A 27298-nucleotide genomic window follows, 5' to 3' on the forward strand; every position below is an offset into this window, starting at 1 on the left:
TCCAATATATTCAACTCACAACTTTAATAAACTGCATCTGTAAAAACGTGCCTGAACGTTGTCGCTCTTGAACACAAGCCCCTCTGGCAATGTTGCCAGGTCCGCTTGTTATAAGCGACTTTGGGCTTGTTTTTTCTTTTCATTTAATTTTAATTTTCATTCCTGTGATAATTTACCAAGTTGGTGAAAGAGAAGAAACTTTTTGACTGCAGTTTGAGAGCAGAGATGACTTGGGGTGAAAATGTAGAATACATTTTGACTTAATAGATGCTTTAATGCAAAACAGCAACAAATACACAAAAGTGATTGTTAAATAGCCTACACATGTTCATGAACATCTTGATGTTCTTGATTTGGGCATGGCTGAGTATATTATCGATTAGAAAAGCGAAGTCGCTTGTTTTGTGCTTGTTTCTATATACCTGATTGCTTGTTTCTCTCATGAGATCAGGCAACACTGCCCTCTGGATGTTTGAATGTATGGCGGACACAAATGGCGACGGTGAGTTATCTAACATTTCATTTACTGACAGGTCGAAAGTGTTCATGAAGCCTAGTAATATGTTTACGATAACTGTGGTTTCTCTTCTGAATGTGGCTTACCTTTACAGAAACGTTATTAAATGCTGGTCTGTATTTCAGTGATTGATTGAGCTTTTCAACACGTTAATATTGTCCAACAGAATTGGTAGATAAAATTAAAAAAGGGTTTGGCCTTAGCTTTATTATTTTTTTTGTGGTATCCTAACATCTCTTTAATTCAATCATACTAAACCAACATAATAATTGGAAGGATTTCACACTACAGAACAGACTCTGGAAATCATTTAAAAAGCAGTCAAGCACACAATTAAAAAATATATATATTTTACCAGTTTATTATCAAAGAATGTGTGGTCCTCTATTTTTCTGCTAACTGGTGCATTTAACACAAGACCAAAAGCCCAAGGTCATAGTGGAGATGATCTTGAGCTTTGGTTAGATTAACTGGAAGATCATGAAGGTTCAGTGTAAGATTTAGGCCAACTATTTTATGAATGCATAAAATTCATTTTATGCATTCAGTCTCAGCATTGAGAGATTTGGATAGGTGTGATCATTATTACGGATGTCATGGATGAAACATGGGCATCGTCTCATGTCTGCACTGTAGACAGACAACGGCCAATCAGTAAACAATGTGGCATACATGTCAGTAGGCCATGTGTATCTGTTGTTGTACTTTCAATTTCATGCTCACCAGCCAGTAGGAAAATATGCATGATAGAGAATGAACATTTAGTTTCATGTGAACAAGAAACTAAAACTGCCCTGGAAAAGAAAAAAAACAAACAAACACACTTTTAGTCCTTTTCAGAATGCCGGATAGAGACACACCTCAGACTCAGGCTGCCAGAACTAGTCAGGGCAAGGCAGCTCAAGTTTACTTTTTAGTGCTCCTTTCATACATAGCATAGACATGAACCTCACTGTTTTATAATGAGAAGGATAATGTTCAAATAAGACCGTAACAACTTCCAAGAAAAGAAAAAAAAAAAGAGAAAAATGTGTTAATTCTGTGAAGAGTTTCAAAGCCAATATCATTTGTTAAGCTCGTCATCATTATCGGTCTAATATCCTCAAAGAGCGTCTGATACACACACGCTCTTCATCTTTTACTGCTGCAAATATAATCCATTTAACCCAGCTTGGAGATGACAAAGACCTGCAGTGTGATTTCTTCTTGTAAGACCCTTTTTCTCACGGTACATCAGCTTAGCTCTTATAAAGGAAAGCATTTGGGTATTTTATAGACTGAGAAAGTCACTATTAAAACAACGACAACATAATGACAAAATGAATAGATATTGATAAAAGCTTTAAGTTATGCATTCATCATGCGTTGCTATGCATGCAGTCTTTTATATAACCTTTACATGCATTTCTGTTCAATCTGTGACTAATGTATGAAGAGGATTCAGTGCATCATTAAGCCACATTTTGGACCTAAAGTCATATGATTAACCGGAATATCTTTGAGAGGGCTTCTTTATTGCACCGTAAAAATCATTTTTATATGCTTGGACTTGTGTAACAGGAAGGGAACTTCCCACTTGTTTCTTAGTATATTCGTATATTTATCAGCCCTCACTGAGTGCGCTGTTCGTGTGTGTGTGTCAGGGTCTGAGGATGAAGATTGCTGTGCTTGGAGCCACTGGACAGACTGGACAGCATCTGGTCAACCAGGCGCTGCAGCAGGGTCACACGGTCACCGCCATCGTCAGGAACCCGGCAAGACTTCCCATGCATCATGACAACCTCAAGGTAAATCAACAGAGTGGAGGAGAGTGTTTTATTCTGTATGATGTCTGCTGCATGTTGGGTTCAGAGTCCAGTCAGGTCACATGGACAACGGTTTACTGAGTATTACACACCTTAGCATCTGAACATGTTGCTGTGAAAGTGTGCACACAGCTCCGACAGCTGTCCAAAAAAATACGCCTGAAGTTGTTCTATACGTGTCTTCTTGTCAACAGATCAAATTAAAACCAAAATAATGGATGACTTACCTGTATGTGAGGAGAATAAAACTGAAAGAGAGGAATCGTGGTGCTTGGTGCATTCAGTGCAATGAAAAATTGTGCTGCAGCTTTACGTCAATCCAGCTGTTGTTCAGACTCTCTACAGCACAAACAATGTAGTAAAAGTCACCAACAAATGGGACTTGTACTTGAATAGCGTTAACTAAAAAATAACCCCAACACGCTGAAATAGACGGAGCACCATAAACATTGATTGTGTTGTAGAGCGCGCACGCACACACACACACACACACACACACACACACACACACACACACACACACACACACACACACACTGGAGATGTTGAAAAGTGTGGGGGGGGTTTTTCACCACAGTTTTAGGAAATTGTAATAATCAGATATAACCATTTTGTTGTGTGTGTGTTTCACCTTGTAAGCACAATTAACAGATATGTGTGTTGACTTTAAGGAAAAGGCAACTATGAGGAAGTTTGGGTGCTGCGGCAATAACTTGAAATGCTGGTAGTTAAATTCCCCTGAATATAAAAACTGACAAAAAACCTGAAGACACGGGGCGCCGATAGCTCAGCGGCAGCGACAGCGCGCGTACCATGTTGCGAGGCCTTGCTCCTCGCGCGGGCGGCCCGGGTTCGCGTCCGGCCTGTGGCCACTTTCCCGCATGTCTCTCCCCACTCTCTCCCCCTTTCCGACTCTATCCACTGTCCTCTATCAATAAAGGCAAAAAGGCCAAAAAAAACCCACAAAAAAAAAACAAAAACCTGAAGACACAAAAAGCTCAACTCGAAGAAGTAATGTGGGGGAAAAAAACAGACTCATTATGGCATCACTGGGACAGCAGAAGTTGATTATTGTGTGTTACAAAACATGTCAATTAAGATTTTAGTGAAGTTTATGGCTGTTGTTGAGAAAGTATTGGCAGACAGAAAAACGCATGGATTTTCATGTATGAAGAAAAAAGAAATCCAGTAATACTATTTTACTTTGAAGGTACATTTATGGAAAAACACTCATTAATGAAGTTGATGCACAGCTATAAAGCTTCTAATGTGAAATGTGTCTCTCATCTTTCTTCAGGTGGTGGAGGCTGACATTTTCTCAGCAGAAAGCCTGAAGCCTCACTTCAAGGGTCAGGATGTCATCATGTCCTGCCTTGGCTTCCCAGCCTCCTTCTTCTCGGCGGTGACAGGTTACAGCCTGTCCATGAAGGGTGTGATCAGCGCCATGCGAGAGGCCCGAGTCAGCAGGATCATCACCATGACCTCCTGGTACACTGACCGTAAGTGAAGGAACTAGAAGGATGACCTCTTGTTAAGGCATATAGTTTGATATAAATATATACAAACAAATGTTGTTTTGTCTTCAACAGTTTTTTTTAATAGAATGACACACGTTGAAGTGCTTTACACTTTAAACATTTATGTTCATGTTAAAAGGTTGATAGAAATAACATTTTATAACATTTATGACATTTACAATTTTCCTCTGCTGTTTGTAGCTAACTCTGGAACAAAGTCGCCTTATATCATCCGCTTCCTCCTTCTGCCAATGATCCGAAGTGTTCTCACCAACATGCATGAGATGGAGCAGAATCTGCAGAAGACTGAGGACATCAACTGGACCGTGGTTCGTCCACCGGGTCTCAAGAACCTGCCTGCCTCAGGTAAAAGCTGACAATTTACAGCCAACAAGCAGGCTAAAACAACCCCTACTTGAGATGAAATTATGGAGCTACTTTTGCCTAAGGATCATTTCGACACAGTTCAAGCTAATTAGCATGTGCTCCCATTGCCTCATGCTGAGAATGAATACGCTCCTTTTTTTGGTTAATGTCGTTTCTATCCTAGAGGTTTCAGTGCGAGTCTGAAAAGATGGCTGGTTAATGCTTTAAATGCCTGTGTTCTTTACAGCCCAGGAGTTTCTGACGCAGGAGGGATACTTTGTGTCTGACAACAGTGGTAACCCAGCAGGCAGTGCAGTGGGGAGAGGAGACGTGGCCCGCTTCATGCTCTCTCTGCTCAACAGTAATGCCTGGGTCAAGAAGGGAGTCGCTATCATAACTAAATGAGAAGATTACAGAGAGGGCAATTTACCAATTGCAAATGTAACATTTTACTCATCAAGCTGGTGGAATCTATTCATGCAGATCATGTTCCTTATCTTCATGGTTAGATACAACCTTAGTTAAAAAAGTGATCTCATTGATTTGAAGTAAACTGGCCTGAAACAGTCTGCTTGCCATTGGATATAATTGAAAAGCTGCCTTACATGATCTAATATATATGATTAATGCCTTTTAATTACTCTCATACTTTACATGACTTTGTTAATACGTTTGAAAACCTTTATGAATAAGTGCAACATCTTATGTTATTTCTACTAGATTGTTGTATAGTGCACGTTCATGTGATTTTAATAAACACTTTTAGCCACATGGGGCAGTGTTGTACCATATCTAATAACTGTACCAAAGGTCAACCTTTTATTTACTATGACAAACTCACAGTGAATATTAAAGAATGATGAACACTGACAGATAAACTAATGAAGCACCAAGTTTTCACATTGGCACTTTGTATTCCTTTTGGTGCTGTATCAGTTCTAATAATAAGACTGATGGGGAAGATTTTTACAATGTTGAACTCAACTTAAAGAAAGAACAAGTTTAATGGTTTTGAATCTGGTCAGTTGTGCATATTTTCTGTAATGGGCTCATTATTTTCAGTTTGAACATTATAAATTTAACATTCAGTACTGAAGCCTTAATTGTGTTTTCATGAAATAGATGGTTACGGGGCAAAACAGTCTGCTTTATATGAACTGTTTTCCATGTATTTGTCAAGGCATGAACAGCAACAGATCAGTTTAACAGTCCCAGTGTGAAACTTGTAAATTAAATGTGTTACAAGTTATGAACTGAGATGTATGTTCTTGTCATAATTTTGAACAATACTGGTTTTGTTTGGAAATGTTAAAATGTAACTAATGCATGTAATCCAATGAGTACTGATAATATTTGGCGTACGCGATTTTGCCTCACTTATGTTTGTGCATATTTGTAGACCTTTTAATATGAACATGTTGTGCTGTTTTTGCTAGAAAAAAAAACAGAAACAAAGAAACACAATTATAATTCTGGAAAAATATCTCCTGACATGAATCTTGACTCAACAGAAAACTGTTTGGAACGATCAACCAATGGAGAGGTTAAGGTTTGTTCAGAGACACAGAGAAGACTTGATGTCCAAGATGATGCTTGCCGGACTTTATCATCATCAATTGTTGTCAGATGCGGTTAAGCACTACAAACCAAGCCTATTCAAATTTTTTAAATACCTTGACATTGCTGAAGGATAAGATTTTTAGATATATTTGTGTAACCTCTGGCTGAACTGACGGGAAGTTACACCAAAAGCCACCATGACTCCATCTGATAAAAGCGCTCTGAAATGAGAAGCATTATAACCGGTTGTCCAAGTGTTCATCTGATTTATTATTGCAGTAAATACCTTTGTAAGGCAGAGACACGCAAAGTCCATGGCACAGGGTGAGGAAGTTAACGCTTCATCCTCCCATGTTTCCTTTTTAGCTGGTCCATCAGGCTTGTTACAGGCTATGTTTGTAATTATGTAAAATACTAAAGGCTGTCCACTTTCTAAATTCAGCTAAGTTAATCTTTTTATGGTAATAAGGTTGTCAATAATTTATACTTAAGGCTGCCGACTATTTTTTTGTTTTCTAACAGTATCTTTGTACAGAGCCATTGGTGATTTAACAGAAAATAAGAAAATTAAAAAAGTAGACTTTATGGCTGATCAAATTAACCTCTTAAAGTGGAAATGAGATATTTGTCTCATGTCAACCTCAACTGATAATGTAACATTTTTTAAACGTTCTTTTGAAGTGCGCAATAAACACTTTAACTGTTACAGGGAGACAGCCTCATTGACAGATATGCACATGCTTTTGAGTGTGGTGAGTGCCTCAGATTGTGAGAGATTTCCTCTTCTTCTTAAATTATATCTACTGTCTCTTTCTTTGAACCATTTTTGTATATGATTTGTATATTACACTTTTTGAGTGTCCAGTAAGCAATGAGCTTGAAACGTAATTGCACCGTCAGTGTTTAATTTAATATGACGCACTGAATCTTGATTTATGTCTATACATAGTTTTCTTGTGTTTTAAGTGCAACCATAACTTCAGCAATATAAATCAAAAGGATATTTTTTGTACAGAAGTTGTTGAAGGAGCAGTGCTCTAAGTAAATTTCCCAATTCAAATCCTCTCTGGATTTTTCACAAAATCCTTATAACAAGAGATAGGCACCTGGTATCAAGACAACCTTACAACTTGTGACATCAAAACGGCATTAAAAAATGGGGGGAAAGTTTAAGGTTCAAGACTGTAAACATAATTTACGTCCGGTGTTAAGAAGCTACCCATCCCACAATTCCTTGTGAATGATCTCATTTCTTCTTAAAAGTTTAGTTGTTATAGTGTTTCTACTATTAATGCTAATGTTAATTAAGTGTTGTAACTATTGTGTAATGTGTGTTGTGAACATTATAAACTACATTTACAGCGGCATAACAAAGTTATTCGTACTTTTTTTGTGTTGGCTAACTAGCTATCCTGCTCCGAAACTTTTCTGAAGCCATGGTCGGGAAGCCATGGTAACAGCAAGCTCAACCAATCAGAGACGTAGCTGTGACACTCATGAATAGTGAAGTTACAGACACAACACATGACTGCAGAAACACATGGAACAATTACAAACACAGATCAACATATCTGGAGTCAGAGCACAAAAGTTATTGTGATATCAGACCGCAGAAGCAGTTTACCTAAACTAATTTTAAAACACATTTAAAAATGTTTGCACATGTTTAACCATTGGGCAATATTTTTTCTTTCAATACCTTTTTAAATATGGACCCGAATTAGCGGATTCCTGCTTCTCTAAAGAGAAAAAGGACTGCTCTCTTTCTTTTTTTGCACCATGCTCATCATATAACATATGTTACGTAAGTTGTATTGAAAACATAAACAGACAAAAAAACGTGAATAATTAATCCAAACTTCGATTTTATTGTCAATCATGACTCATAAAAGATAATAAACGTCTTTCGTTAACTGTACATGGAGAAGCAGAAATTGTGCGTTACAAGTTGCACAGACCTGGGACTGCACTTATTCAGATCATTTTGGTCATATTCTCTTTAAATGATCAAACACTCATTTAGACATTACATTCAATAATGACATGGCTATGACTGAATAATTAGATGAGGATTCATACACAACTGAAGGCTGGAAATTAATGGTGTAAAATCCTTTAAATACAATATTGTGATGTTTTTTCTAAAGAAAAAAGAAAACATAATGATGCTTTACAGAGAATATGCAGGTTATTGTGACTTTAAAAACCTCCACAACATTAAATCATCTCTCCCAGAACTTGCCTTCAAAACTGTAAAAATGTGCTTCTGTAAACAAAAGTAACTGACACAATCAAGTGTGTCCTACCCTTCATGTACTGGATAATTCACCTGTATACACCATAAAATAAAGTGGCAAGAAATTGGCTCTGATTGAGTTGTTTCATTTATACAATATACTTTATTGTGCTTTTTTCTGCTGTGGAGCAATAGGCTATGTGCATTTCACAGCTTAAATATAGATTTGAGACAGACAACAGAAACTTGTCATACTGAAATAAAACATTAAATACAACACAATCAGAATCTATATTTTATTTTATTTTGCACTTCTAACATCCCGGTGAAAAAATGATTTAATACACTTTTCAAAATGACACCTAGTCAACAAAGAGTGTTTTGGAAACCTGCTGTCAACATCCCATAACCGTCTCTCTTAAGTGCAGCACAGTTTATTGTTTCGCCTCTGGATACATTTCGTCTATTTTTTCCTGGTACATCTTCACAACAATGGGCCTCCTCAGCTTCATAGTGGGTCCTTCACAAACATAAGGCAACAAGAAAGGATATTTAAAGGGGACATATTATGGAAAATCCACTTTTACAGTGTTTCTGAACATTTATTTGGGTAACTTGAGTGTCTATCGACCCACAAAATTTGAAATGCACCAGCACAGCACAGATGTTTCATTTAGAGCACAGGGGACAGTTTGAAAAAGGGGGGGAAATGGTATAATATGCCCCCTTTAATTAAATCTAGCAAAGCTAAATATTGACACATTTTGATCCACTGTAACTTTAAAAACATTTGAGAAGGAGTAATTGAATCAGTCAGGAATGTTGTCTGGTATGTCAATGACAGTTCTGACAATGACGTGACCTGACCTGGATTATAACTAAAGAGATTACATTTAGTGTTATGTTGACATACTTTGTCCTAGTTTAATAATAGTGTGATGTGTTGATGTTGGCTCTAGTTGTTATTCTAGTTTTTCACTCTAATTAGAACTTGACATGCTTGTTGTCGTTTTCTACCTGTGGGTTCTATATTTGTCTATAAGTGTTGTCATACTCAAGTACATTTCAGTCAAAGTTTATCGATATAGCAAATTTAAAACAACCTCAGTTGACCAAAGTGCTGTACAGGCTTAAAGGAGCAACCAGTTAGTTTAGAACTGAAGAAGCTACTGATCAGCGCCACAAGGATTATAATAATCTATACAAAAATCCAAACACAAAGTAAAAGGATTTTACCAGGCTACTGAAAGTAAATTAGCAGTATATTTCCATCATCTTAACTTTCTGTATATTCATACTCGTCAGATAATCAGATTATCAATCAGATAATAATATTGTAGTAATATAGTGAGCAATAACACAATGTAAAAAAAAAAAAAAACGGTCAAATAAAATTCCTGCAAAATGTTTCAGGTATTTAAATGACTTCTTGAAGCAATACACAAATAAGCTGAATGTATTTGTTTGGCTTATGGCTCCTTTTAATGTCATATTTATGTTCAAGCTGTTCAGTGAATGTACACGTCAAATATTATTAGAGCGACAATGTTTTCATGATGTAAAAGTAGCATTACGGCGAAACTAAAAGGATGAAGAACTAAAACGTTTTGACTCACCCAGTTCTCCTCCACCGATAGAGAAGTCTCGCTCCAGTATGACAAACTTCTGGACCCGTTGGGCGTTGGATGTTGCTTTGGTATTGATGCGCTCAATACCCTCCTGAATGGCTGTGTATATCGCTGGCTCCTTATTGGCTATGATCTCTGACACCTTTGTCGCTTTGACTTCATTCTGCTTGCAGAAGTCCAAAGCCTCTGGGCTCAGCTCGTCTGTGGGCTCACCATTCTCGTTAAGGACACACTGAGGAAACAGAGAAGGGTCATTGTCGTGTTTGTTTTAGGTATTTAGTAGCCATGTGTGAAGGATCAGAGGCTGGTTTACTTTGAGTGTGATCAGCATGGAGAGGAACTTGAGCCTGTCTCCTAGCAGCATGACGTTGCTGATGATGGGAACCTCGGCTTTCAGTGCATCCTCAATAGGTACAGGAGGGATGTTCTCTCCACCCGCTGTGATGATCAGTTCTGTGAAATTGGACAGGTTACTTTTTAAGTGTTGCTTGTTTGTCACAATTTTATACGACAATTGTTTTAGACTAAGCATTGCATAGTGTTGTTTCCCTTGAGTATATACAGAATTGCAAATGTTACTTTTTAACCCAGCAGTAAATCGTTAAGTCACCACCCAATAATCTGCTGTTGTTTATCATGCATTTATCTTCAGTGAGTAAAAGGAATAGAAGTCTTTTCAGAACAACTTTTCGATTGTAACTTCTCACTTTTGTCTTGTGTTTTGCACACAGTGAAAAACAAAATCATAAGGGTATCAAGATAGGATAAGATATACTTTATTGTCCCCGAAAGGAAATTTGTCTTGGACTCTGTCCTGCAGTTACAACAGAATAAAGGAGTACATAAATAGAGATTATACAAAACATGCAACAATTTCAAATACATACAATACATAAAAACAACTTCCTACAGCTGAGATATACACAAATGTTTGATAAGAAAGAGCAACAAAAGGAAGTGGTCCTCAGCCAAATTAGGCATGATTTGACTGACTGACTGATTCAGACATGACTGACTTCTGATGCCTGGATTGATTGGAAGATGTTCATTCTAAAAAAGTTCCAATTAAGATTTTTTGCAGCTCACCTTTGATCCTTCCTGTGATGTAGAGGAAATTTTGCTGGTCGTGTCTCCCAAGATCTCCAGAGTGCAGCCAGCCATCCTGGTCAATTGCCTCTGCGGTTTTTTCTGGAAAGTTCAGGTAGCCCATGAAGACGTGCCGACCCCAGAAACAGATCTCTCCACTCTCTTCCATGTCTTGATTCACCAGTTTTGTTTTGCAGCCTGGCATCACCTTTCCACAGCTGGAAAGGAATAATTCATACAGTAAAGACTTTTCACATTTAAAAGTTTAAACTACAATCAGTTAAAAGTCATGCATATAACAGATTAAAAATGGATGGAGAGGTTAATAACAAGTATGCAGAGCATTGTGTAGTAAATCCATAACAAGAACATGTTTTAAATATATTTTACATTGTCAGTAATGATTTGCTTTTTACCTTGTGACGCGGTATTGGTTGTTCAAGGAGATGGTGTGTGGGCCAGTGCATTCACTCATGCCGTAGAGCTCCAACACAGGGATGTTCAGGCTCATGAAAAATTCCAAGGTATCTTTAGTGATGGGGGCAGCGCCTGTGATGCAGCGTTTGCAGCGGTCTAAGCCCAGTGCAGCACGCACCTTATTGAACACCAGACTATTAGCCAATGTGAATCCCCACGGCACCAGATTCTCCCTGTAAAACAAACCATTGTGTATTAGCATTAATTTGTGATATTATACCCTTCCCTTATTGACTGGCGGCAGCGTAGGTCTCAAAGCCTCCACCAGAGGTGGGGATAAACATTCCTTGTCCATGTATCAAGTTTTAGTATGTTCATTTTATGGAAGTAGTTTGTTTGGTGCCTCAAAAAAAGAAGGTACTGCCATGGTTGACAGCTCCGTTGACAAATACAATTAGCAGCTGTGTACTGACATTCTTACTGTTTTATCTTTCAGTTATATGTATCTTACTTATGTTATTTTTTAAAGATTTATTTTTGGGCATTGTTTGGCTGAAGGACTTCAATACTGCAATTCCACCACCAGCATCTACAGGGTGCACTCTGGCTTTAGTCTATGGTCTGCACCTGTCGCAAAAGTATTTAGGTTTCACTGTTGTGCAATCGGAGGAGTTGGAGAGACGTTGTCCTTGTCCATTTAGAGTTGTATCACATAATAGCTTCTATGGTAGTTTGTCCAGTTATCCCAAACAAATTATAAATGTTTTTTGGATTGAAACTCTTCTTCACTTCAAACACTATGAAGTGTTGTTGATTACATTGTAGATGTGAGTTGGGGTTAAAGCATGCCAGTGTCTGAGGAAGTCTTGTCTTAGGCTGTAAAGCTCAGTTGTGTTTCAGTTAGTATAATATCCTGTAGAAGTTTAACATTTTTATACAGAGGTTTTTGGTTTTAAATTAAAGTCAAAGGACTTCACCTATCAAACAGAGGTATCTATGTATGATAAGATATCAACACTGGAAATGTATTATTGTTATAAAAAGTCTCTATCCTTAAACATATGTCTCACCCCTTCATGATACTGTAGTTGTACTGCAGGCCTATGGATTTGGCCCAACTTGCCACACTCCTCCTCATTGGGGATGCTTTGGCCCCCACAGCTTTCATCTTCTCCTGCATCTTCTCCCACACACGAGGAACCCCAAGGAAACAAGTTGGACGTGCCTCTTTCATTGTGTTTACTAAGGAGCCCTGGAAACATGAATGGGGATTAAAAAATAAATAAAAGCTAGAAAAAAAGAATAATAAATCTTTACTAATTGCATGCTTGCCCAGTTGAATGTGTTATCTGTGTTAATGTGGAATGCACTGTGTAGCTTGAAATTAGAAAAGTTCTCTTAAAACTAGGAGAAATAATTTTCTTTCTTCTCTTCTTTTTTTATTAATATTATTATTATTATTATTATTATTATTATTGTTGTTGTTAGTAGTAGTTGTTGTTGTAGTATTAAACAGAAACAGCCTTACTTTGAGGGCATCTGGGTCTGCAAAGTAGGTAGTGGTGGCAAAGCTTATAGCCAGCCAAATGTCAATAATCTGGGCGGCCACATGGCTGAGTGGCAGGTAACTGACGGTTACTTCTTCAGCGTAGTTTACATCCAATGTGACAGCTGCTTGATTGCATGTCCATGTCAGCTGCGTTAAAAAAGTGTGAAAGAAGAAATGGCAAATTGTAAAGATAATTGTAGTCCTTAGAAGACAACAATCTAAAGTAAATATATTTTGTCTCAGTAATAGAGGCAAAGAAAATGTGAGTGTCTAGTCACTTACGTTGTCATGGCTCAACATGACTGCTTTAGGGTTGCCAGTGGTTCCAGAAGTATAGATGAGAGAGCAGCACTCGTTTGGCTTCAGACTTTGAATTATATCATCCAGTGTCTTATCTAGCTCATCCTCTCCCAGCTTCATAAACTCTTCCCACTACAGAAATACAGAGATTGTGTTAACAAACGAGAAGTGTATGATCACAAACAGTCTACTAACAGATTTGACAAATCTGCTCAATCTATATGTTTGCTGATTGAACGTACTGTATACAGGAATGGGGCTTTCTGCTGTGGCTCGCCTTTATACATGACAATGGCTTTCAGGTGAGGTAGTTGATCTTTAACCTGTAAGGAAAGACACATTAAACTAAGTGATGGTAGGTGATATTTTTTTTTGCAAATAATTATATGACAGACACACTCAGGGCCAGTGCTACAAAGCTCCTGACCTGCAGGATTTTATCAAGCTGTTTCTGGTTTTCCACGACCAGGACGTTGGCCTCACAGTTAGCAGCTACATACTGACAAGCTTCTGGGGAGTTGGTGGTGTAAATTCCAGTTGCAAGGCCGCTGCAAGACAAATCACAAAGAGGGGGGAAAAAATGCTTATTTGAATGCATAGTGTGAATGCTTTTTTTTTTAATAATGCAAATAAATAACAGAAAAAGATATTGAAATATTAAAGCCAGTGTTTGTTTGTTTGTTTTGGTTTACTTGAATCCTTATAAAGGAGGTCATATTGTTGGTGCCTTTTGTGTCTTCCATTTATCTTATCTTATAATTGTACAGTTGTTATTAATGGGTTTTTTTCTGTAGCCGGCCTCCATGGACAACAAATTTGAACACAACTGAAATGTGGTAATGAAAAGCAATGCTATTTGTTTTCCACACAATCATAAAAAGCATTGTATCCATCACAAAAACATCTTTAAAAAAAACCATCTAAATTAAAAAAAAAAAATCTAAGAGCTATATAATTCCTGTTTTAATACAACTATTTTCATCAATCCTTATAGATATTTGAATTGAACGAGTTTACTGTCATTTATTCATTTTGCTAGAAATTTCAAATCAAACACCCTCATCAGGTTTCATAAAACAGCCCAAACAAGTGGAGGCAGAGACACAGAGAGGGAATGTGAGATAAGCATGGGCAGTATGTGTCAGTGTCAGGTGAAACAAGGCCGAGGCATCTCAAGTAAAAAAAGAGGAATGTCAAATCTACGTGCAGTCTAAGCTGGATCAGATCCTTGAATGTGGTCTTACCCAGCCAAGATGCCGCCGATGTTTGCAATAAACCACTCGGGGGAGTTGAAACCTAAAATTGCCACACCATGGTATCGCTTCAACCCCAACTACAAAAAAAGACAAGATGGATTTTTTTAGAGAACATGTATCTTTAATGACTCAGCAGCAAAGTGAGTCGTTACTCTTGACCTACATCTTGCTTCAAAAGTCACTCCAGCTCATGTGAAACAGGAGACGTACAGTAACACAAGCTGTAAATTTCATACACCCAAGTGTTAGTTTACAGCAGCAAAGGTGATTTACAGAGCGAGGGAACATACTGAAGTAGTGTTTACAAAGCTGGTCAGAGAAACACAGCAAGTTGTTAGAAATAGTTGACTAGTTTGACTCTTTTGTAGCAAAATAGTCTTTGTTTTACAGGCCAAAAGGTGAGACTTATGCTGAAGTCCAGATAGAAAAAAAAACTTTTAGAAAAAAGGACTAAATATGTGCTGATACTTTGGCATTACAATATAAAACAAGATTACCTTGGTCATTTAAAGAAAAAAAAATGTAATTACTTAAAACTGCCTCTCTGGAAGAGTTCAGCAGATGTATAATTATTAATATATTGCTTACATACAGTAAAACTGAAGGACTGCAGTATGAAAAAGGGCAATAACTCCTACAATATACAGTCTGAAAAGAGATATAAATACCTTTAAATTTAAATTTAAACAACTTAAAGCCAGCAATAAAATATTAAAGTAAACATTTGATATAAATTACAATGTGCTGCAGTTGATACATTAAGTCATTGCCTGAATATTTCTTTATTGCACTAAAGTAATGTTATTGTTTCTGTTCAATAAATGCAAAAAAACCCCCACAAACCTTGATGAAACTTTTTGCTGCTGCCCGGCACTGCGCATAGTATTGCTTCCATGCCACCATCACCCATTGACCGTCTTTTTTGAAAGCATAGGCTGTATGGTCTCCGTACGTATCCACTGTCTTCTTGAACATCTGATGGATGGTGATGGGAGTCTCCGAGCCAGGTCCTGCGGCCTCTAGCCTCAGTTTGACTGCCTTCTCTCTGCTGGTGCTCCACAGCTCATCAGCTGGAGCCAGATCTGCTTCCCCAATAAATGGCCACAGAGGATCTTTAGGGGTCTTTTTTTGACAACAATAATTACCCGCCATTAAAAGAAATTCCAAAAACACCTGCACTACGCTAAGGCACAGCGGGCTTTCCCTTTAGAAGAAGAATCTGGTGTAAGAGAGGACTGCAGACATCTCTTGACTATAACTCAGTAAGCGCTGCATTCTCAGAGCAACATGCTTTGCAGGTTGTGCATGAACAGGGGAAGGCTGCACTGATACCTGAAACTAAACAGGAAGCTATAGAAATGCTATGCCTACCTACCAATCTGGTTTAGCTAGAAAAAGGAGAACAGTAGGGTTGGATACAGTACAGCAGAGTTGGGTTACTGGATTAAAAGCATGAAAGAACAAAAACAATAATGTTGCATTTGTTCTCAAATAATTCACAACCTGCTTGCTTAAATTTCCTGCCTTTTAGCATTTTCTTCATCTTCTCTCCTCGTGTCATGTAAGAGTCTAACATGAAACTCCATAACAACACAAAACATTTTTCTTTTTCCACCCGTCTGCTTTAATTTGTGTTTGCTTATATTTAAAATGCATGTTTAATTTGGCTGTCATTGTCAAACAAATTTTTTTTAAGCTCTCAACACTGAAGCCCTCGAGCACTTTATCTTTTGTTTCAGCTCTCTGACCTCTGGTGCATTCTTCTCTTCACAGCACCGCTTATGTCTGTAACTACTTAACTCAAAGGTCTAATTAACTTTAGAAACACCCCCCCCCCCCCCCCCCCCCACACACACACACACACACACACATATACACATTTCATTCTGATTTCATAACAACTTCACTGAAAGTCAAGAATGTCTTTGACGTACAAGGTCCTCAGATCTTGGTGCATCATTTGATACAGAAAATTGGGTGATTTCTACAAAACAGCCTCTTTACTGCATCGACCTGCACCACCTTGAGGCTTTTCAGAATAGATACGATTTCTTTCATAAAATATCAATAATCTTTCTCTCCTCAGTATTATCATGGAACAGTGTGCAGCCACTGAGCTGTACCAGAGTTAGCTAGGAGCTACTGTGTTGTTTTGCATTGGTATGTGCCTTTCTGTTTATGTGGATGTGTTCTTTGATAGTTTTTTTTTTTAATCCATTGATTAGTGGAAGCAGCTGAATGTTTTACAGCACTTTAGGAAAAACAATTAAGAGTATCGTATCAACAATTAAGAGTATTGTATCATAACTGACTAGTTCCTCAGCAGGAGACAAAGACAACATTGCTGATGAGAAACAAAATATACACTCAACAAATCTACACGACAACCACGATATTACACAATTAAATGCATTCACAGTAAAATACACATGATATTAAATTATGAATAGGCTGAGAGCATTGCACTATAAAAACTACACAATACACAAGCGCTATATACAGCAACACCAGCCTCCTTCCACATTGGCATAAGCCATATTAACACATTAAAACCTACACTACAAAAACAGCTGTGCTACCACATCAAATATCTCCAGTGCAACACATCAACAATACAATAAAACACATCAAACCATTGTAAAATTGTCAAACAGAGTTCATAAACCTTCATATGTTTACGTGTGATGAGTACATAATCAACTTGATTCATTTTCCCTCCTCTATTTTCCAGAGTATCTTATCCACGATACTTTGTGTTTTGCATGACACACTTACATATTTTGCTACAAGGGGCAGATTTTGTAAGAGCTCTTTAGACTTTTAAAACTAAATGTCAAAAACAATGTGCCCCTTCAGACAACTCGTAACATGTGGTTGTCTGAACAAGGCACAGACTGTTCTCAGATGGACAGAAAGATAGTAGGCAGTGTTGTTGTGCAATGGTATATCTTTACATGATTTTTCTTGGCCTAGACGATTGCATCTGCTGCCGTCATTTGAGGTTAAACCATCTTTAGCTTCTCCAGAATGTTGCTATACATGATGTGCGTGCAGCTGATATGACACTATCAGGTTTAGGACTGGTTTGCCCATAAGTCCCTCATGTTTTTAAAAGCACAGAATGGAGACAAAAGCATTCAAATATCTAAAACATATTCTTAAATGGGTAAAAAACAAGACAAACCCAAACAGGCTCTTTTGAACAAACACACTCAGGTCATAAATGTAGAGGAAACTTGCTAAAGTGGAAAAACCTGACAGAGAAGTTCATGCTAATGAATGTCCAGTACCTCAAATATTTGCTCCAGACTCAATTTACATGATTGCATCACTATTCACATTTACATAGTATGTCATAATACTATCTAAGTGTGTAGAGTAAATTAACAAGGAAAGGCATTTTATGTATGTGTGCTAATAAAGCTGTTTTAGATCTTTAAAAAGGTAATAACTGGGGTGCAGGGCAGCATAGCAGTTATCTCAGTACTATGTTTCCATGTACTGTGTTTTATTAATAAAGGCATTATCTATTATATATATATATATTTTTTCCAATTTACCTGAAAGTCCCTCTGCAGCTCCATTCTCAGGGGTTCCAGAGTGAATGGGAGGATGAGACTCCTTGTTCTCTGAACATGTAGTGTTTCCATTGAGGATGCAAGAGTCATTTGAGTAGTTTATGGTGGGGACCCTTTAAAAAGCCATTAAGAAAGGAGAACAGAAATCCAGGGATAGAAACTATAGCTCAAAATCAATTGGCCTTAATTGTATAAGAGCATAACAAAATTGAAAAGAGCCAAACTTTACATACCTCTCGGGATTACCATTCATGAGTGCCACGCCGTTGCTCTTCATTGAATCTTCTGTGACACTCATCTTCGGAAAAACAGAGGAACATATAAAGAATGGATGTGAAGTCAAACTAGCAGATGTTCTTTCACTGATCTGGTTTGCTATTATGAAACCTCTTATTTATACGACACTGACATTCACAACGGTCATTTCAACAGGTCACAGCCAATAACTCCATAGCTAGGCTGCACGCACATAGACGAGTGGTCCACATGTCAGAACATTTCATACTGTGTCAGAAAGCATAGGGACAGAGGCATGCTTTAACTCTTAATGATCATCTCAAACTGTAAGAACTAGTGAGACAAATAATCTCACATAGTGGCAGAAAATGAGATCATAAGTCACCTGTAGTTACTCATTCTCTTGTTTGAATAAGCTAGAAAAAAAATTGATGTGGGTCAAAATGTTCACTCTTGTCCTGGAGACAGAGAAATAATGACATCTAGTGTGTATAACATGCAACAGTTATTATTGAAATGCTGAGACTTACAACCACACATTGTGATTTCATATTTCAAAGCAGCCTCAAGCTATCATTTAGACAAAGACCCAGAGAAAATGATGAATAATAAACACTTAACATGGGACATTTGTATTTGTATATATATATATATATATATATATATATATATATATATATAAATTACACTAATATATGTATTGTATTATATTATTTAAGTTTTTAATTCAACCACAGTTGACCCCATCATACTAAACAACAGTGCAGTAACATCAAGATGTAATCACACAGCCTTTGCTCTGGATTATTTAAAGATATATTTAGTTACCTAAAATGCACACAATTCATTAAAGACTTAGATTTATTCAAAGAAAAAGTTACCTTTAAACATAAACTTGTAAAGTCCAATCCTCTGGTAAAAAGAAGAATTCAAAAACACCCAGTCCCATAGGGAGAAAAAATCTACAGTGGATACAGATGTTTAGTGTCAGTCAGTTAAGATAAAGTCCAGCAGAAGACAACTCACACCTGCAGCTGTTAGTTTCACCTTTTAACTGGAGCCCATCCTTGTAGAGGAGGGCTTAAAGAAAGACGCTGTCCCTGTTGACCAAACATTCAAGTGTGTTCACATCAAACGGGGGCGATACACACTATTTCTCTCAAAATCTGTATTTGTCTCACACATATTTACCTAACACCCCTGGAGGCTGTTGACTCCTATAAACATGTCAAAAGCTTCAGAACTTTCCTGGAGGATGGATGTTTCTTGTTCTTAAAAGATTCAACATTGACATTGACACAAAAAATGAATAGCTGTAACTTGTCAAAAAAATACACGTTTTGTTCAAATCCTAATTCTACACATAAATTCTTCTTAGAACTTCAATTTCATCACAAAAACCTTTCTTTAAAAATAATTTGAAAAAATGCTGAAATCATAGCTACCTGCTCTGTGCTGCAGGTTTGTTTGGCATGAACTTGACTGTTGGACTCAGGTGCAGGACTGACCTGGTCATCATCTGCAGTCCTGTCGAAAATTTCAGCCTACAGAGGACTTTTATGAGTACATGCAGATGTCCCCTCAAACACTCACTTTTTATAGAAATATTATGATTATATTTAACAGGATAAAGACAGAAAGATCCTATTATTCAGTGTAATCAGGCTTGAGTAGGTTTTATTGATACTTACAGTATATATTTGCAAATCAGATTATGAAGACAGAAATGATCACATATGCAAGAAGAGGCCTGTCAGTGAGATAACGATGACACCAGATAAGTTCTTGCAGGTTCATGACGATGACACTTTGACCCATAAAAAAAGTTATTCAATAGTTGGACAAAAATTGTGCAACTTTGACTTTTCAACCAGATTTAGACATCAAGAAACATGTGGCAACATATTGCTGAAACAAAGGAAATATATTGATTTTGTGTTGGGACAGTTTCTCAAAAACTCTTGAAGTCTTTGTGTTCTTCATCCAAATGTAGGTCTTTACAATGACGTAAAGTGAGGAGGAGGCTTTCTATGGATTATTTTGAAGGTACACCTTGTAAAGGCAGTTTTAAATGAGCCAAACTAACTTATTCAAACCTATTCTTTTGATGATTAACAACACAAGCTTTTAACAGTGGAGCTGCACACGTCGTCGTTTTTTTAGGTAAATAAAGGAGAAAGTTCAAATTCCCCCCTTCTTTCCTCAATAGTTCCCCACAGACACCCTGCTCACTGAATCCTACCCTGCAGTCACATCACGTCTGTCCTGACAGAGAGCCGCACTTCTACTCTGCAAGGGGTGGTAAATGATTACAAAGGAGATCCTTCAATACCATTAGTGCTTAAAAAACAGTAGAAGTACTTATACTGTACACAATGTACCTTAAAACAGGTTTCTCCGTGTAAACATTATGGCAATGCAGGAACAAAAAGAAACAATTTTCTGCCTTTAAACTTGAGAAAAACAGCTTTATACAGAGAGCAGTTTACAGAAACATATCTTTAGAAATAAGATATATTTTGAGTTTTGCTACTGCATATCATTGAGTTCAACCGAGCATTAAAGAGGAGAAGAGTCCAGAACACAACAATCATTCAACCCTTGAACTCGTGTTTCCTTGGGTTCTTGAACTTTTTTTACCTTTATCACTAACAGTACATCCAGATTAGGTAGACTAGTTGAGGAAATGGGAAAGCCAGAGTTGTTGTTTTTTAACTAAACTTATGCAACAAGTGGGGTTGTGATAAAAGCTGTCTATGCATGCAAAGGCAGCGTTAAAGCTCTGTTAGATATTCACTTGTCAGAAAACATTTCTGAGAATGTGTGTACTTCATGAAATCAACTTCAAGTGATTGCTCCAAAAGTCAAACACTGATGTACTAAGAACTCCATTTAGCATTGACTTCCCTGGTTAAAGGATACAGTTTAAAAAGCTGATTAAACCTCACTTTATGCTCAAATATTTTGTAAATGGAAATCATTATATATAATGGCTATATGCAGATAAGAACAACAGGTTGAATTTTCATATTTCAATATAGGAATTCTTTTTATTCTAATAATCAGAGGATCAACATATTTACTCATCATATTCTGATCACTGAAGTGAGCCCAAATCAATCAGCCCAAAAAAAATGGGATTAAATTATCCAGGTGGCCATGTCATCTGTCTGCCTCCCAGGATGTGAAGGTGAAGATGGTAGACAGACTGAGCTCCGTGTTTCCCATCGTTGATCACTGCGCAGAGGACAAAAAATAAAAAGAGCAAGTTAACAGACAATCTGGATTTCCACATATATCTCAAGAGCAACACATCACTTGATTCTACGAAATCAAATAACTTACCCACTCTGTACCCTTCACTTAGAGATTCTTGCTTTGCCACATTTTTGGCAACAATCAGCAAATGGCCCAAGAGCTGAAATTGACACACACAGAAAAAAGATGATAATTTAGCTGCTCACAAAGTGTTTGAAGGAACAAAAACAGCGATGTCCTGGAAAAAAACACTGTTTAATCTTATCCCTTTAAAGTGCAACTGATAATAACAGATGTTCATAATAAATACATTATATGCATTTATATTCTAATTGATTTGATTGACATTACAGGATTAAACAAATGAAATAACATGGAGGAATAAATGATAACTGAATGAAATACAATAGGAAACTAAAAGAAAGTCACTGACTGTAAACCTGCACTGGCTGCTTTGCATTCTGGGATGCATACACTTTAAAATGAATTTAAGAAACCTTTTGAGTGAGAGAATAAAGACTTCAAAAACAACGGTCCAGTTTCCAAAGAGATTCAACGTTGAAAGTCAAAAATAGTTTTCCAAAAAGAATATTAAGGAATAGACTGATTTGGACAGCCTCATTTCCTCACATTCATTTTTAAGTAAAACATTCTTACATCAATAATCTTGTTCTTTTTTTATTATTATAATGTTTTACAAAAAAAAGATAGAACACAGTAGAATAGTTATAATAATAAGTTAGTTTGCCCAATGTTTTTTGTCAATTTGAATTGTCTTGTAATGCAGGGTGCTGCGAAAATAAAAAGCTGCTGCTAAATTTTAATGTTTGATTTAGACGGCATCAGACACTTCTACACAGCTTATAAACTCAGATATAATTCAATCCCTTAAAAAAAAAACACTAGCTCTCACCGCATGGGGTTTAAAGCCCTAACTAGAGATGATGTTAATGATGAGGGGTGACTCTTCATGAGTGTAACATGTCCTGAAGGCTGCACTCTGTGAAGGCAAACAGACTTTCTGCAACAACTGGTCCTGCAGAGGTCTGAACCTGCGGTTAAGCTGAGAGGAGTTTACACGTCCCACCAGTGTTTGTTTGAGAATTTTGAAGTTTGCAGGTACACATGTAACCAAAAGTATGTTGACATACCTGACTGCATACTTTATGTTTGACTACATCTGGTCCGGGGCTATGTTCTCTATGGTTGGAGCTAGGCCCGTAGATTAGAAAAGAAAATGATAGGACTAAACAGGAATTAACTCAGGAAACATTAAAGCAGCTTAAATCCATCACATTTAAGACTATGGTTTGATTGCATCAGTTGAAAAAAAACAAAAAAAACCTTTACAGATGATTAAATGCCACCGTATTTCCAGAGTTTGATGTAAAGACTAAACACGTTCTGAGATGGACCCCAGCAGAGGATTCTTTATTTACACGCGGTCGTCACATTATTGATGGTAAAATTATTTAGGACTTCAAGGACTTTAAATAATCATGAATTTAAAGTGTTCATATTTTCCCCTATACACCTGAAACCCCTTTAAAACGTAATGTCCAAGCCTAAGTACCAAACACTGATGTCTGATTCTACAAAAAGATATGTAGCTGAAGTAAACTCTGCATCCAGTTAAAGAAAAAAACAAAAGCAGACATTCTTCTCAGTACAGCTTAGGCTGTTTTAGCGTCTTAAAAATGTACATTTGTTCTATTAAAAGACAAATGACATTTTTATTGAATGCAAAAACTTACCTCAGCATCATCATCTTTGGCGTCACTTATTCTGGGAATATGGATTTTAGGAATCACCAGGAAATGAACAGGAGCCTGTGGGCTGATGTCTCTGAATGCCAAACACTAATAAACACACAACAACATTATATATGAATGAGGGTTAAATTGGACACATTTACTCTTAATGTCTTTATTTATTGCTCAACAAGTGTTGATTTATCTCTGGACACACGAGGAAAAAAGGAACATGAAATAACCCCAATAGGCTTTGTTTACCTTCTCATCTTCATAAATGATGTCAGCAGGGATGCTTTTGTCAATCACTTTGGAGAAGATAGTTGGAGTTGGGGAGCCATATTTCTTGCTCGCCTCCTCTGCCAGCTTCACCTCGTCACTTCCGGTGCACAGGTGTCTCTGTGGGTCAATAAACAAATGCGTGGCGCTGAGGTAAACAGCAGCCTGGATAACATATTAAAACTACTTTATGAGGGCCACAATGCATCAAACCTCTTGGTGGTGGGGCACACCAGGCTTCCCAAAGCCACCACCAAGGCTGGTAGGACACTTGTCAAATTTGTCAGCTGCAGTTATCGTAAATGAAATAATTAGAAGTACGAGATGTTTTATTTTGAGATACCTCGGCTCGACAAACATGGTGTAAACGACTGAGGGGAGCGACTCTGGTCCCGATGAAGTGCGTCCGCAGTATGTGACGAAAGTGCATAATGAGCAGGATAAATAGATTGTGTCAATTAATACAAATACAACAAACCAAGTCTAAAGTCGTTTTTGACACTACACACACAAACACACGCTGGGTCACAGAACAGGAAACTCTGCACTGTTAATGTTGCCTTCAAATACCTCCGTTTTTAAAAATTATACATACAATATGACGTGTCTACATTTCCACTCATTTCAGAGAAAGAAGACACCACTGAAGATAAGTCGTTGATCTATCAGATAGAACATACATGATGTTTTAAAAAATGTTATAATATCGGATGTAAGAGTCAAATTGAACTCCAGTGCAAAAAAATAAAATAAATCACGGATATATTGGGCAAATGTTAGCTTTGTTACCCTACAGCTGTAATACATAGCGTTATTGTTCATCGTCTTTGAATTTTACAAATGTCATTTAGTCCACATCTAAGTTCATTAAGTGTAGTTACTTCTATAAAAATCCAATTTACAATTTTTAAAATCGTACCCAAAGGAGGCATTTCTCTGGTGTCCAACGATCGCTTCAAGAGCCTCAACGTTCTCCGATGCTAAAAATTATTAAAGCATTAGCATGAATAGCATGAAAATCATGAACTATGGCTTTAAAATTATTAAACTACAGTATTTATTGTAGGTTTGTTTAAAACATAATTAAGGAATTTATTTGATGACTGAAACTTTTCCGAATATAATATTATTATCGTATATTGTTTTGCAACAGGAGGCGCTGTTGTGGGAGATTTCTATTTCATATGTCAGCGGAAGTGAAGCACAAAAAAACATGGCGGCCTGCACACGACTGCCCTTGCTGTTCCCTAAAAGCTTGCCTCCTTTTAGAAGCAAAAAGCTCGTGCATACGGAAGCTGCGGTCAGGGAGACAGTGTACCCCGCCATCGTCCCTTCTCTCACGGCTAAAAGCAAATCCGCCCGCCGGCGACAAGTGGAGGAACAAATCGAGAAGATCAAAGCCTCCTCAGTGGAGGAAAAACTCTCCCTCCTCACTCGCACCCAGCGTCAGAAATTTGTCGTCTACCCTCAAACTTTTGCACGGAACGCAGACAAATGGTACCAGCACTTCACCAAGACCGCATACATCCCGGGTCTGCCCGAGAAGTTGACCCTAAGTCCGGGGGAGACTGGTGGGGAGGACAGCTCGGCCTCAGGTCAAACCTCGATGCCGGGGATTGGAGATGATGTGTTGGCAGACATACGCACCTTGGTCACACATGTGATTTTACAGGAGCACTGGCACCTCAAGAAGAGCAAATCCTTTGTGTACAGAGATCAGGAGCAGAGGGTTGGACCTGTCCTGAGAAGCCTTGCAAGTAGACTCACCTACAGTCTGGTCAAATACAACCCCTTGTTACTTCTCTCCAGTCTGGGTATACATGTTTTATATTTATATTTAGACAGTTGTCAAACTGATCAATGCAGCTGCTAAATTACTTTGGTTTCCCTCAGATGTTCTTTAACAGCTTTTGTTGTTTTTTTTTTACTACAGTACGACATTAAACTACATTGAGATTGATAGTATTGACCCATGGATTAATCACATGCTTTTTGTTGTGCTTCTCTTTCAGATATCGATCCAAAGGTACACTTTTACTGGAGGAGGGGAGAGAGAATCATACCTAAAGGGCACAGAAAAGGCCGACTAGAGCCAACCAGGTTCCAGATTGATGACCTACCAAACAGTCAGATTAGGATTACTCAGCAGCTTCCTCAGGTATGTGGCTTTTTCAAGTTAAAGAGAAAAAAAAACTTGACAGTCTTTCACATTTGTGACTGACAATATAAGTGATGGTTTCAGTTCATCAGAATGTGTTTTTGTTGAATTTTTGTAACTTTTATCATTTTATAATTGTCTCAGTTTGTCCCAATGGAGGCGTCTTATACGGCTGATGTTCCAGAGTTCACATTAGCTCCCAACGTGATGCCTCTGTTTAGGAGACAGTACGACAACAATATATTTACAGGTAACACACCTCCAAGCAACATATCATCTTGGTCTTATTTCACCTTGTTACTACACTTTCAGCGTATAAATGAAAATGTATGCTTCTGGTATTAGATAGTAATCCCTCTTTATATCGTCTCATATTTTCATGCATTCTCTGTCAATATAAAACACCATCCTCTTGATTTATTAACAGGTTCCAAGCTGCCAGACCCAGCATGCTACGGTCACACCCAGTTCCACCTGGTACCAGACCGGTACCACAGAGACCGGATGGCCAGACTGCAGCAGTCTGATCAGGTGGAGGTCTTTCTCAGAGCCAACGGACTCGCCAGCCTCTTTGCCTGGACCGGAGCCCAGGCCATGTACCAGGGTGAGATGCAAACACACACATTTAAATATAGTGATAGCAGATTTACTTTTATCTCTTTACAGAGGGCAGAACCTCAACCCTGTCATGTCTTAGAAATCAGATGTTGAAATGCAGTTTCAAGCCCATTCTTCCTCCTTCTGTTTACCCCCCTCACCTAGCTAACCTACAATAGGCAGTAATAAAGTTGTACATTTACATAAGAAAAACATGGATATTCTCTTTGAGTAATGTTGTTAATTTCTGAGTAAAACTCGCAAATCTAGAAGAAGTGACTACAGATAATCTGTGACATTTAGTCCAAAAATTGCCAGAAAAAAAGGAAATTCTATTGCAGTAAAGTCACAAATGTGCTGGACAAAAACCTACAAGATGTTGTTGATCTCCTAGTTTCTGTAGTTAAAAGTGGCCACGCTTTAATGTAGCAGTGTCAGGCATATCTTATTATCAAATCATCACATTAAAGTGTGTCTTTCAACATTGTTTCAAAGGAATTTGTCTCAGTCAGTCTTCCCTTCTCGTCTGCTGTAGGTTTCTGGAACAACGAGGACGTCACCAGGCCCTTTGTCTCACAGGCTGTGATCACTGATGGACAGTTCTTCTCCTTCTTCTGCTACCAACTGAACACATTGGCCCTCTCTGTGGAGGTCGACACTAACAACCCCAGGAAAAACCTTCTGTGGGGCACGGAGAGCCTGCGACTGTATGACAGTGTGCAGGATGGAGAGGTGGTGGGGCTGAACGACGACGTCATAAAACTTCTGATTCGGTTCCTGTTGAATCAGCCATAGACTATCAGATTTCGTGTCTTTTCTTCTGGCCTTTCAAGTCTGCGTTCACCAAGGAGTTTACAGCTGCTAGAATTTTGAAGGAGAAACTGTCTAAATGTAAAGTATGTAATGTTCATTAAAGCAGTTAAATCTGTGTTAAGCTATATGTACGACTAAAGACCAGAAAGTAGTGCATACATGCTTACAGTTGAGATCCTTATACTGCATAAATAAAATGATGCTGATGGCCTATCAGAGATATTCACTGCTGTCTAAATTTATTTCACTTGTTTTAACTACAGAGGCTCTTCCCTAACAACTTGTTCTCTGAATGTTGAACATAATGCACACATCCCAAAAGTCAGGTCCAGTCTTTTATTTTGGAGACAGCTGGTGACGCAAAACAAGGATCCTTTGAGACCAGACTGT

The 27298-nt window shown here is 37.8% G+C and overlaps 4 protein-coding genes across 8 annotated transcripts; 2 read left to right on the top strand and 2 right to left on the bottom strand.

The window, feature by feature from the left end:
• The first annotated feature begins 202 nt into the window (after positions 1–202).
• Positions 203–4976, top strand: LOC306840252 (flavin reductase (NADPH)-like). 2 transcript variants are annotated; one of them, XM_079369411.1, is made up of 6 exons: positions 203–243; positions 452–502; positions 2161–2304; positions 3620–3821; positions 4041–4205; positions 4453–4976. In XM_079369411.1, exons 1-6 carry the CDS (start codon positions 226–228, stop codon positions 4608–4610), a joined length of 738 nt encoding a protein of 245 aa, XP_079225537.1. In that variant the 5' UTR covers positions 203–225; the 3' UTR covers positions 4611–4976. The 2 variants fall into 2 exon arrangements, with proteins under 2 accessions (XP_079225537.1, XP_079225538.1); XM_079369412.1 differs by having other exon boundaries at positions 211–235; positions 447–502.
• Positions 4977–7401: 2425 nt separating this feature from the next.
• Positions 7402–19564, bottom strand: LOC306826605 (long-chain-fatty-acid--CoA ligase ACSBG2-like). Of its 2 annotated transcripts, XM_079348023.1 has the most exons (17): positions 19498–19564; positions 19100–19323; positions 18934–19014; positions 18049–18113; positions 17798–17928; positions 15081–15319; positions 14226–14314; positions 13409–13529; positions 13224–13304; positions 12964–13113; positions 12661–12828; positions 12203–12384; positions 11132–11365; positions 10716–10933; positions 9943–10082; positions 9618–9861; positions 7402–8521 (listed from the first exon to the last, which is right to left on the bottom strand). In XM_079348023.1, the coding sequence occupies exons 4-17, from the start codon at positions 18111–18113 to the stop codon at positions 8436–8438; spliced, it is 2148 nt and encodes a 715-aa protein (XP_079204149.1). In that variant the 5' UTR covers positions 18934–19014; positions 19100–19323; positions 19498–19564; the 3' UTR covers positions 7402–8435. The 2 variants fall into 2 exon arrangements, with proteins under 2 accessions (XP_079204149.1, XP_079204150.1); XM_079348024.1 differs by lacking the exon at positions 18934–19014 and having other exon boundaries at positions 19244–19323.
• Positions 19565–19712: 148 nt separating this feature from the next.
• Positions 19713–24161, bottom strand: hint2 (histidine triad nucleotide binding protein 2). Of its 2 annotated transcripts, none has more exons than XM_079348081.1 (5): positions 23684–24161; positions 23323–23460; positions 23065–23169; positions 21398–21470; positions 19713–21289 (listed from the first exon to the last, which is right to left on the bottom strand). In XM_079348081.1, the coding sequence occupies exons 1-5, from the start codon at positions 23768–23770 to the stop codon at positions 21198–21200; spliced, it is 495 nt and encodes a 164-aa protein (XP_079204207.1). In that variant the 5' UTR covers positions 23771–24161; the 3' UTR covers positions 19713–21197. The 2 variants fall into 2 exon arrangements, with proteins under 2 accessions (XP_079204207.1, XP_079204208.1); XM_079348082.1 differs by lacking the exon at positions 19713–21289 and adding an exon at positions 22224–22310.
• On the top strand, positions 23522–27126 carry mrps30 (mitochondrial ribosomal protein S30). 2 transcript variants are annotated; one of them, XM_079348046.1, is made up of 6 exons: positions 23522–23602; positions 24494–25154; positions 25353–25498; positions 25643–25748; positions 25926–26102; positions 26631–27126. In XM_079348046.1, the coding sequence occupies exons 1-6, from the start codon at positions 23531–23533 to the stop codon at positions 26888–26890; spliced, it is 1422 nt and encodes a 473-aa protein (XP_079204172.1). In that variant the 5' UTR covers positions 23522–23530; the 3' UTR covers positions 26891–27126. The 2 variants fall into 2 exon arrangements, with proteins under 2 accessions (XP_079204172.1, XP_079204173.1); XM_079348047.1 differs by lacking the exon at positions 23522–23602 and adding an exon at positions 24319–24402.
• Positions 27127–27298: the final 172 nt, after the last annotated feature.

The sequence above is a fragment of the Symphodus melops genome (genome assembly GCF_947650265.1).
Source record: "Symphodus melops genome assembly, chromosome: 1".
Taxonomy (NCBI): Eukaryota; Metazoa; Chordata; class Actinopteri; order Labriformes; family Labridae; genus Symphodus; species Symphodus melops.

Excerpts from the sequence above, each read along its gene's own strand:
- LOC306840252 (XM_079369411.1), top strand. Across the intron at positions 3,822-4,040 it reads GACCTCCTGGTACACTGACC|CTAACTCTGGAACAAAGTCG; the intron begins GTAAGTGAAGGA and ends TGCTGTTTGTAG. Across the intron at positions 4,206-4,452 it reads CAAGAACCTGCCTGCCTCAG|CCCAGGAGTTTCTGACGCAG; the intron begins GTAAAAGCTGAC and ends TGTTCTTTACAG.
- LOC306826605 (XM_079348024.1), bottom strand. The coding sequence starts at position 18,113 with ATGAGTGTCACAGAAGATTCAATGAAGAGCAACGGCGTGGCACTCATG. Across the intron at positions 13,305-13,408 it reads AGCTTGATAAAATCCTGCAG|GTTAAAGATCAACTACCTCA; the intron begins GTCAGGAGCTTT and ends CTTTCCTTACAG. Across the intron at positions 10,083-10,715 it reads CATCACAGGAAGGATCAAAG|AACTGATCATCACAGCGGGT; the intron begins GTGAGCTGCAAA and ends CCAATTTCACAG.
- mrps30 (XM_079348046.1), top strand. The coding sequence starts at position 23,531 with ATGAGGGCCACAATGCATCAAACCTCTTGGTGGTGGGGCACACCAGGC. Across the intron at positions 23,603-24,493 it reads CAAAGCCACCACCAAGGCTG|GAGGCGCTGTTGTGGGAGAT; the intron begins GTAGGACACTTG and ends GTTTTGCAACAG. Across the intron at positions 25,749-25,925 it reads CGACAACAATATATTTACAG|GTTCCAAGCTGCCAGACCCA; the intron begins GTAACACACCTC and ends ATTTATTAACAG.
- hint2 (XM_079348081.1), bottom strand. The coding sequence starts at position 23,770 with ATGCACTTTCGTCACATACTGCGGACGCACTTCATCGGGACCAGAGTC. Across the intron at positions 23,461-23,683 it reads ACCATGTTTGTCGAGCCGAG|AGACACCTGTGCACCGGAAG; the intron begins GTATCTCAAAAT and ends ATTGACCCACAG. Across the intron at positions 21,290-21,397 it reads AAGTGAAGGGTACAGAGTGG|TGATCAACGATGGGAAACAC; the intron begins GTAAGTTATTTG and ends TCCTCTGCGCAG.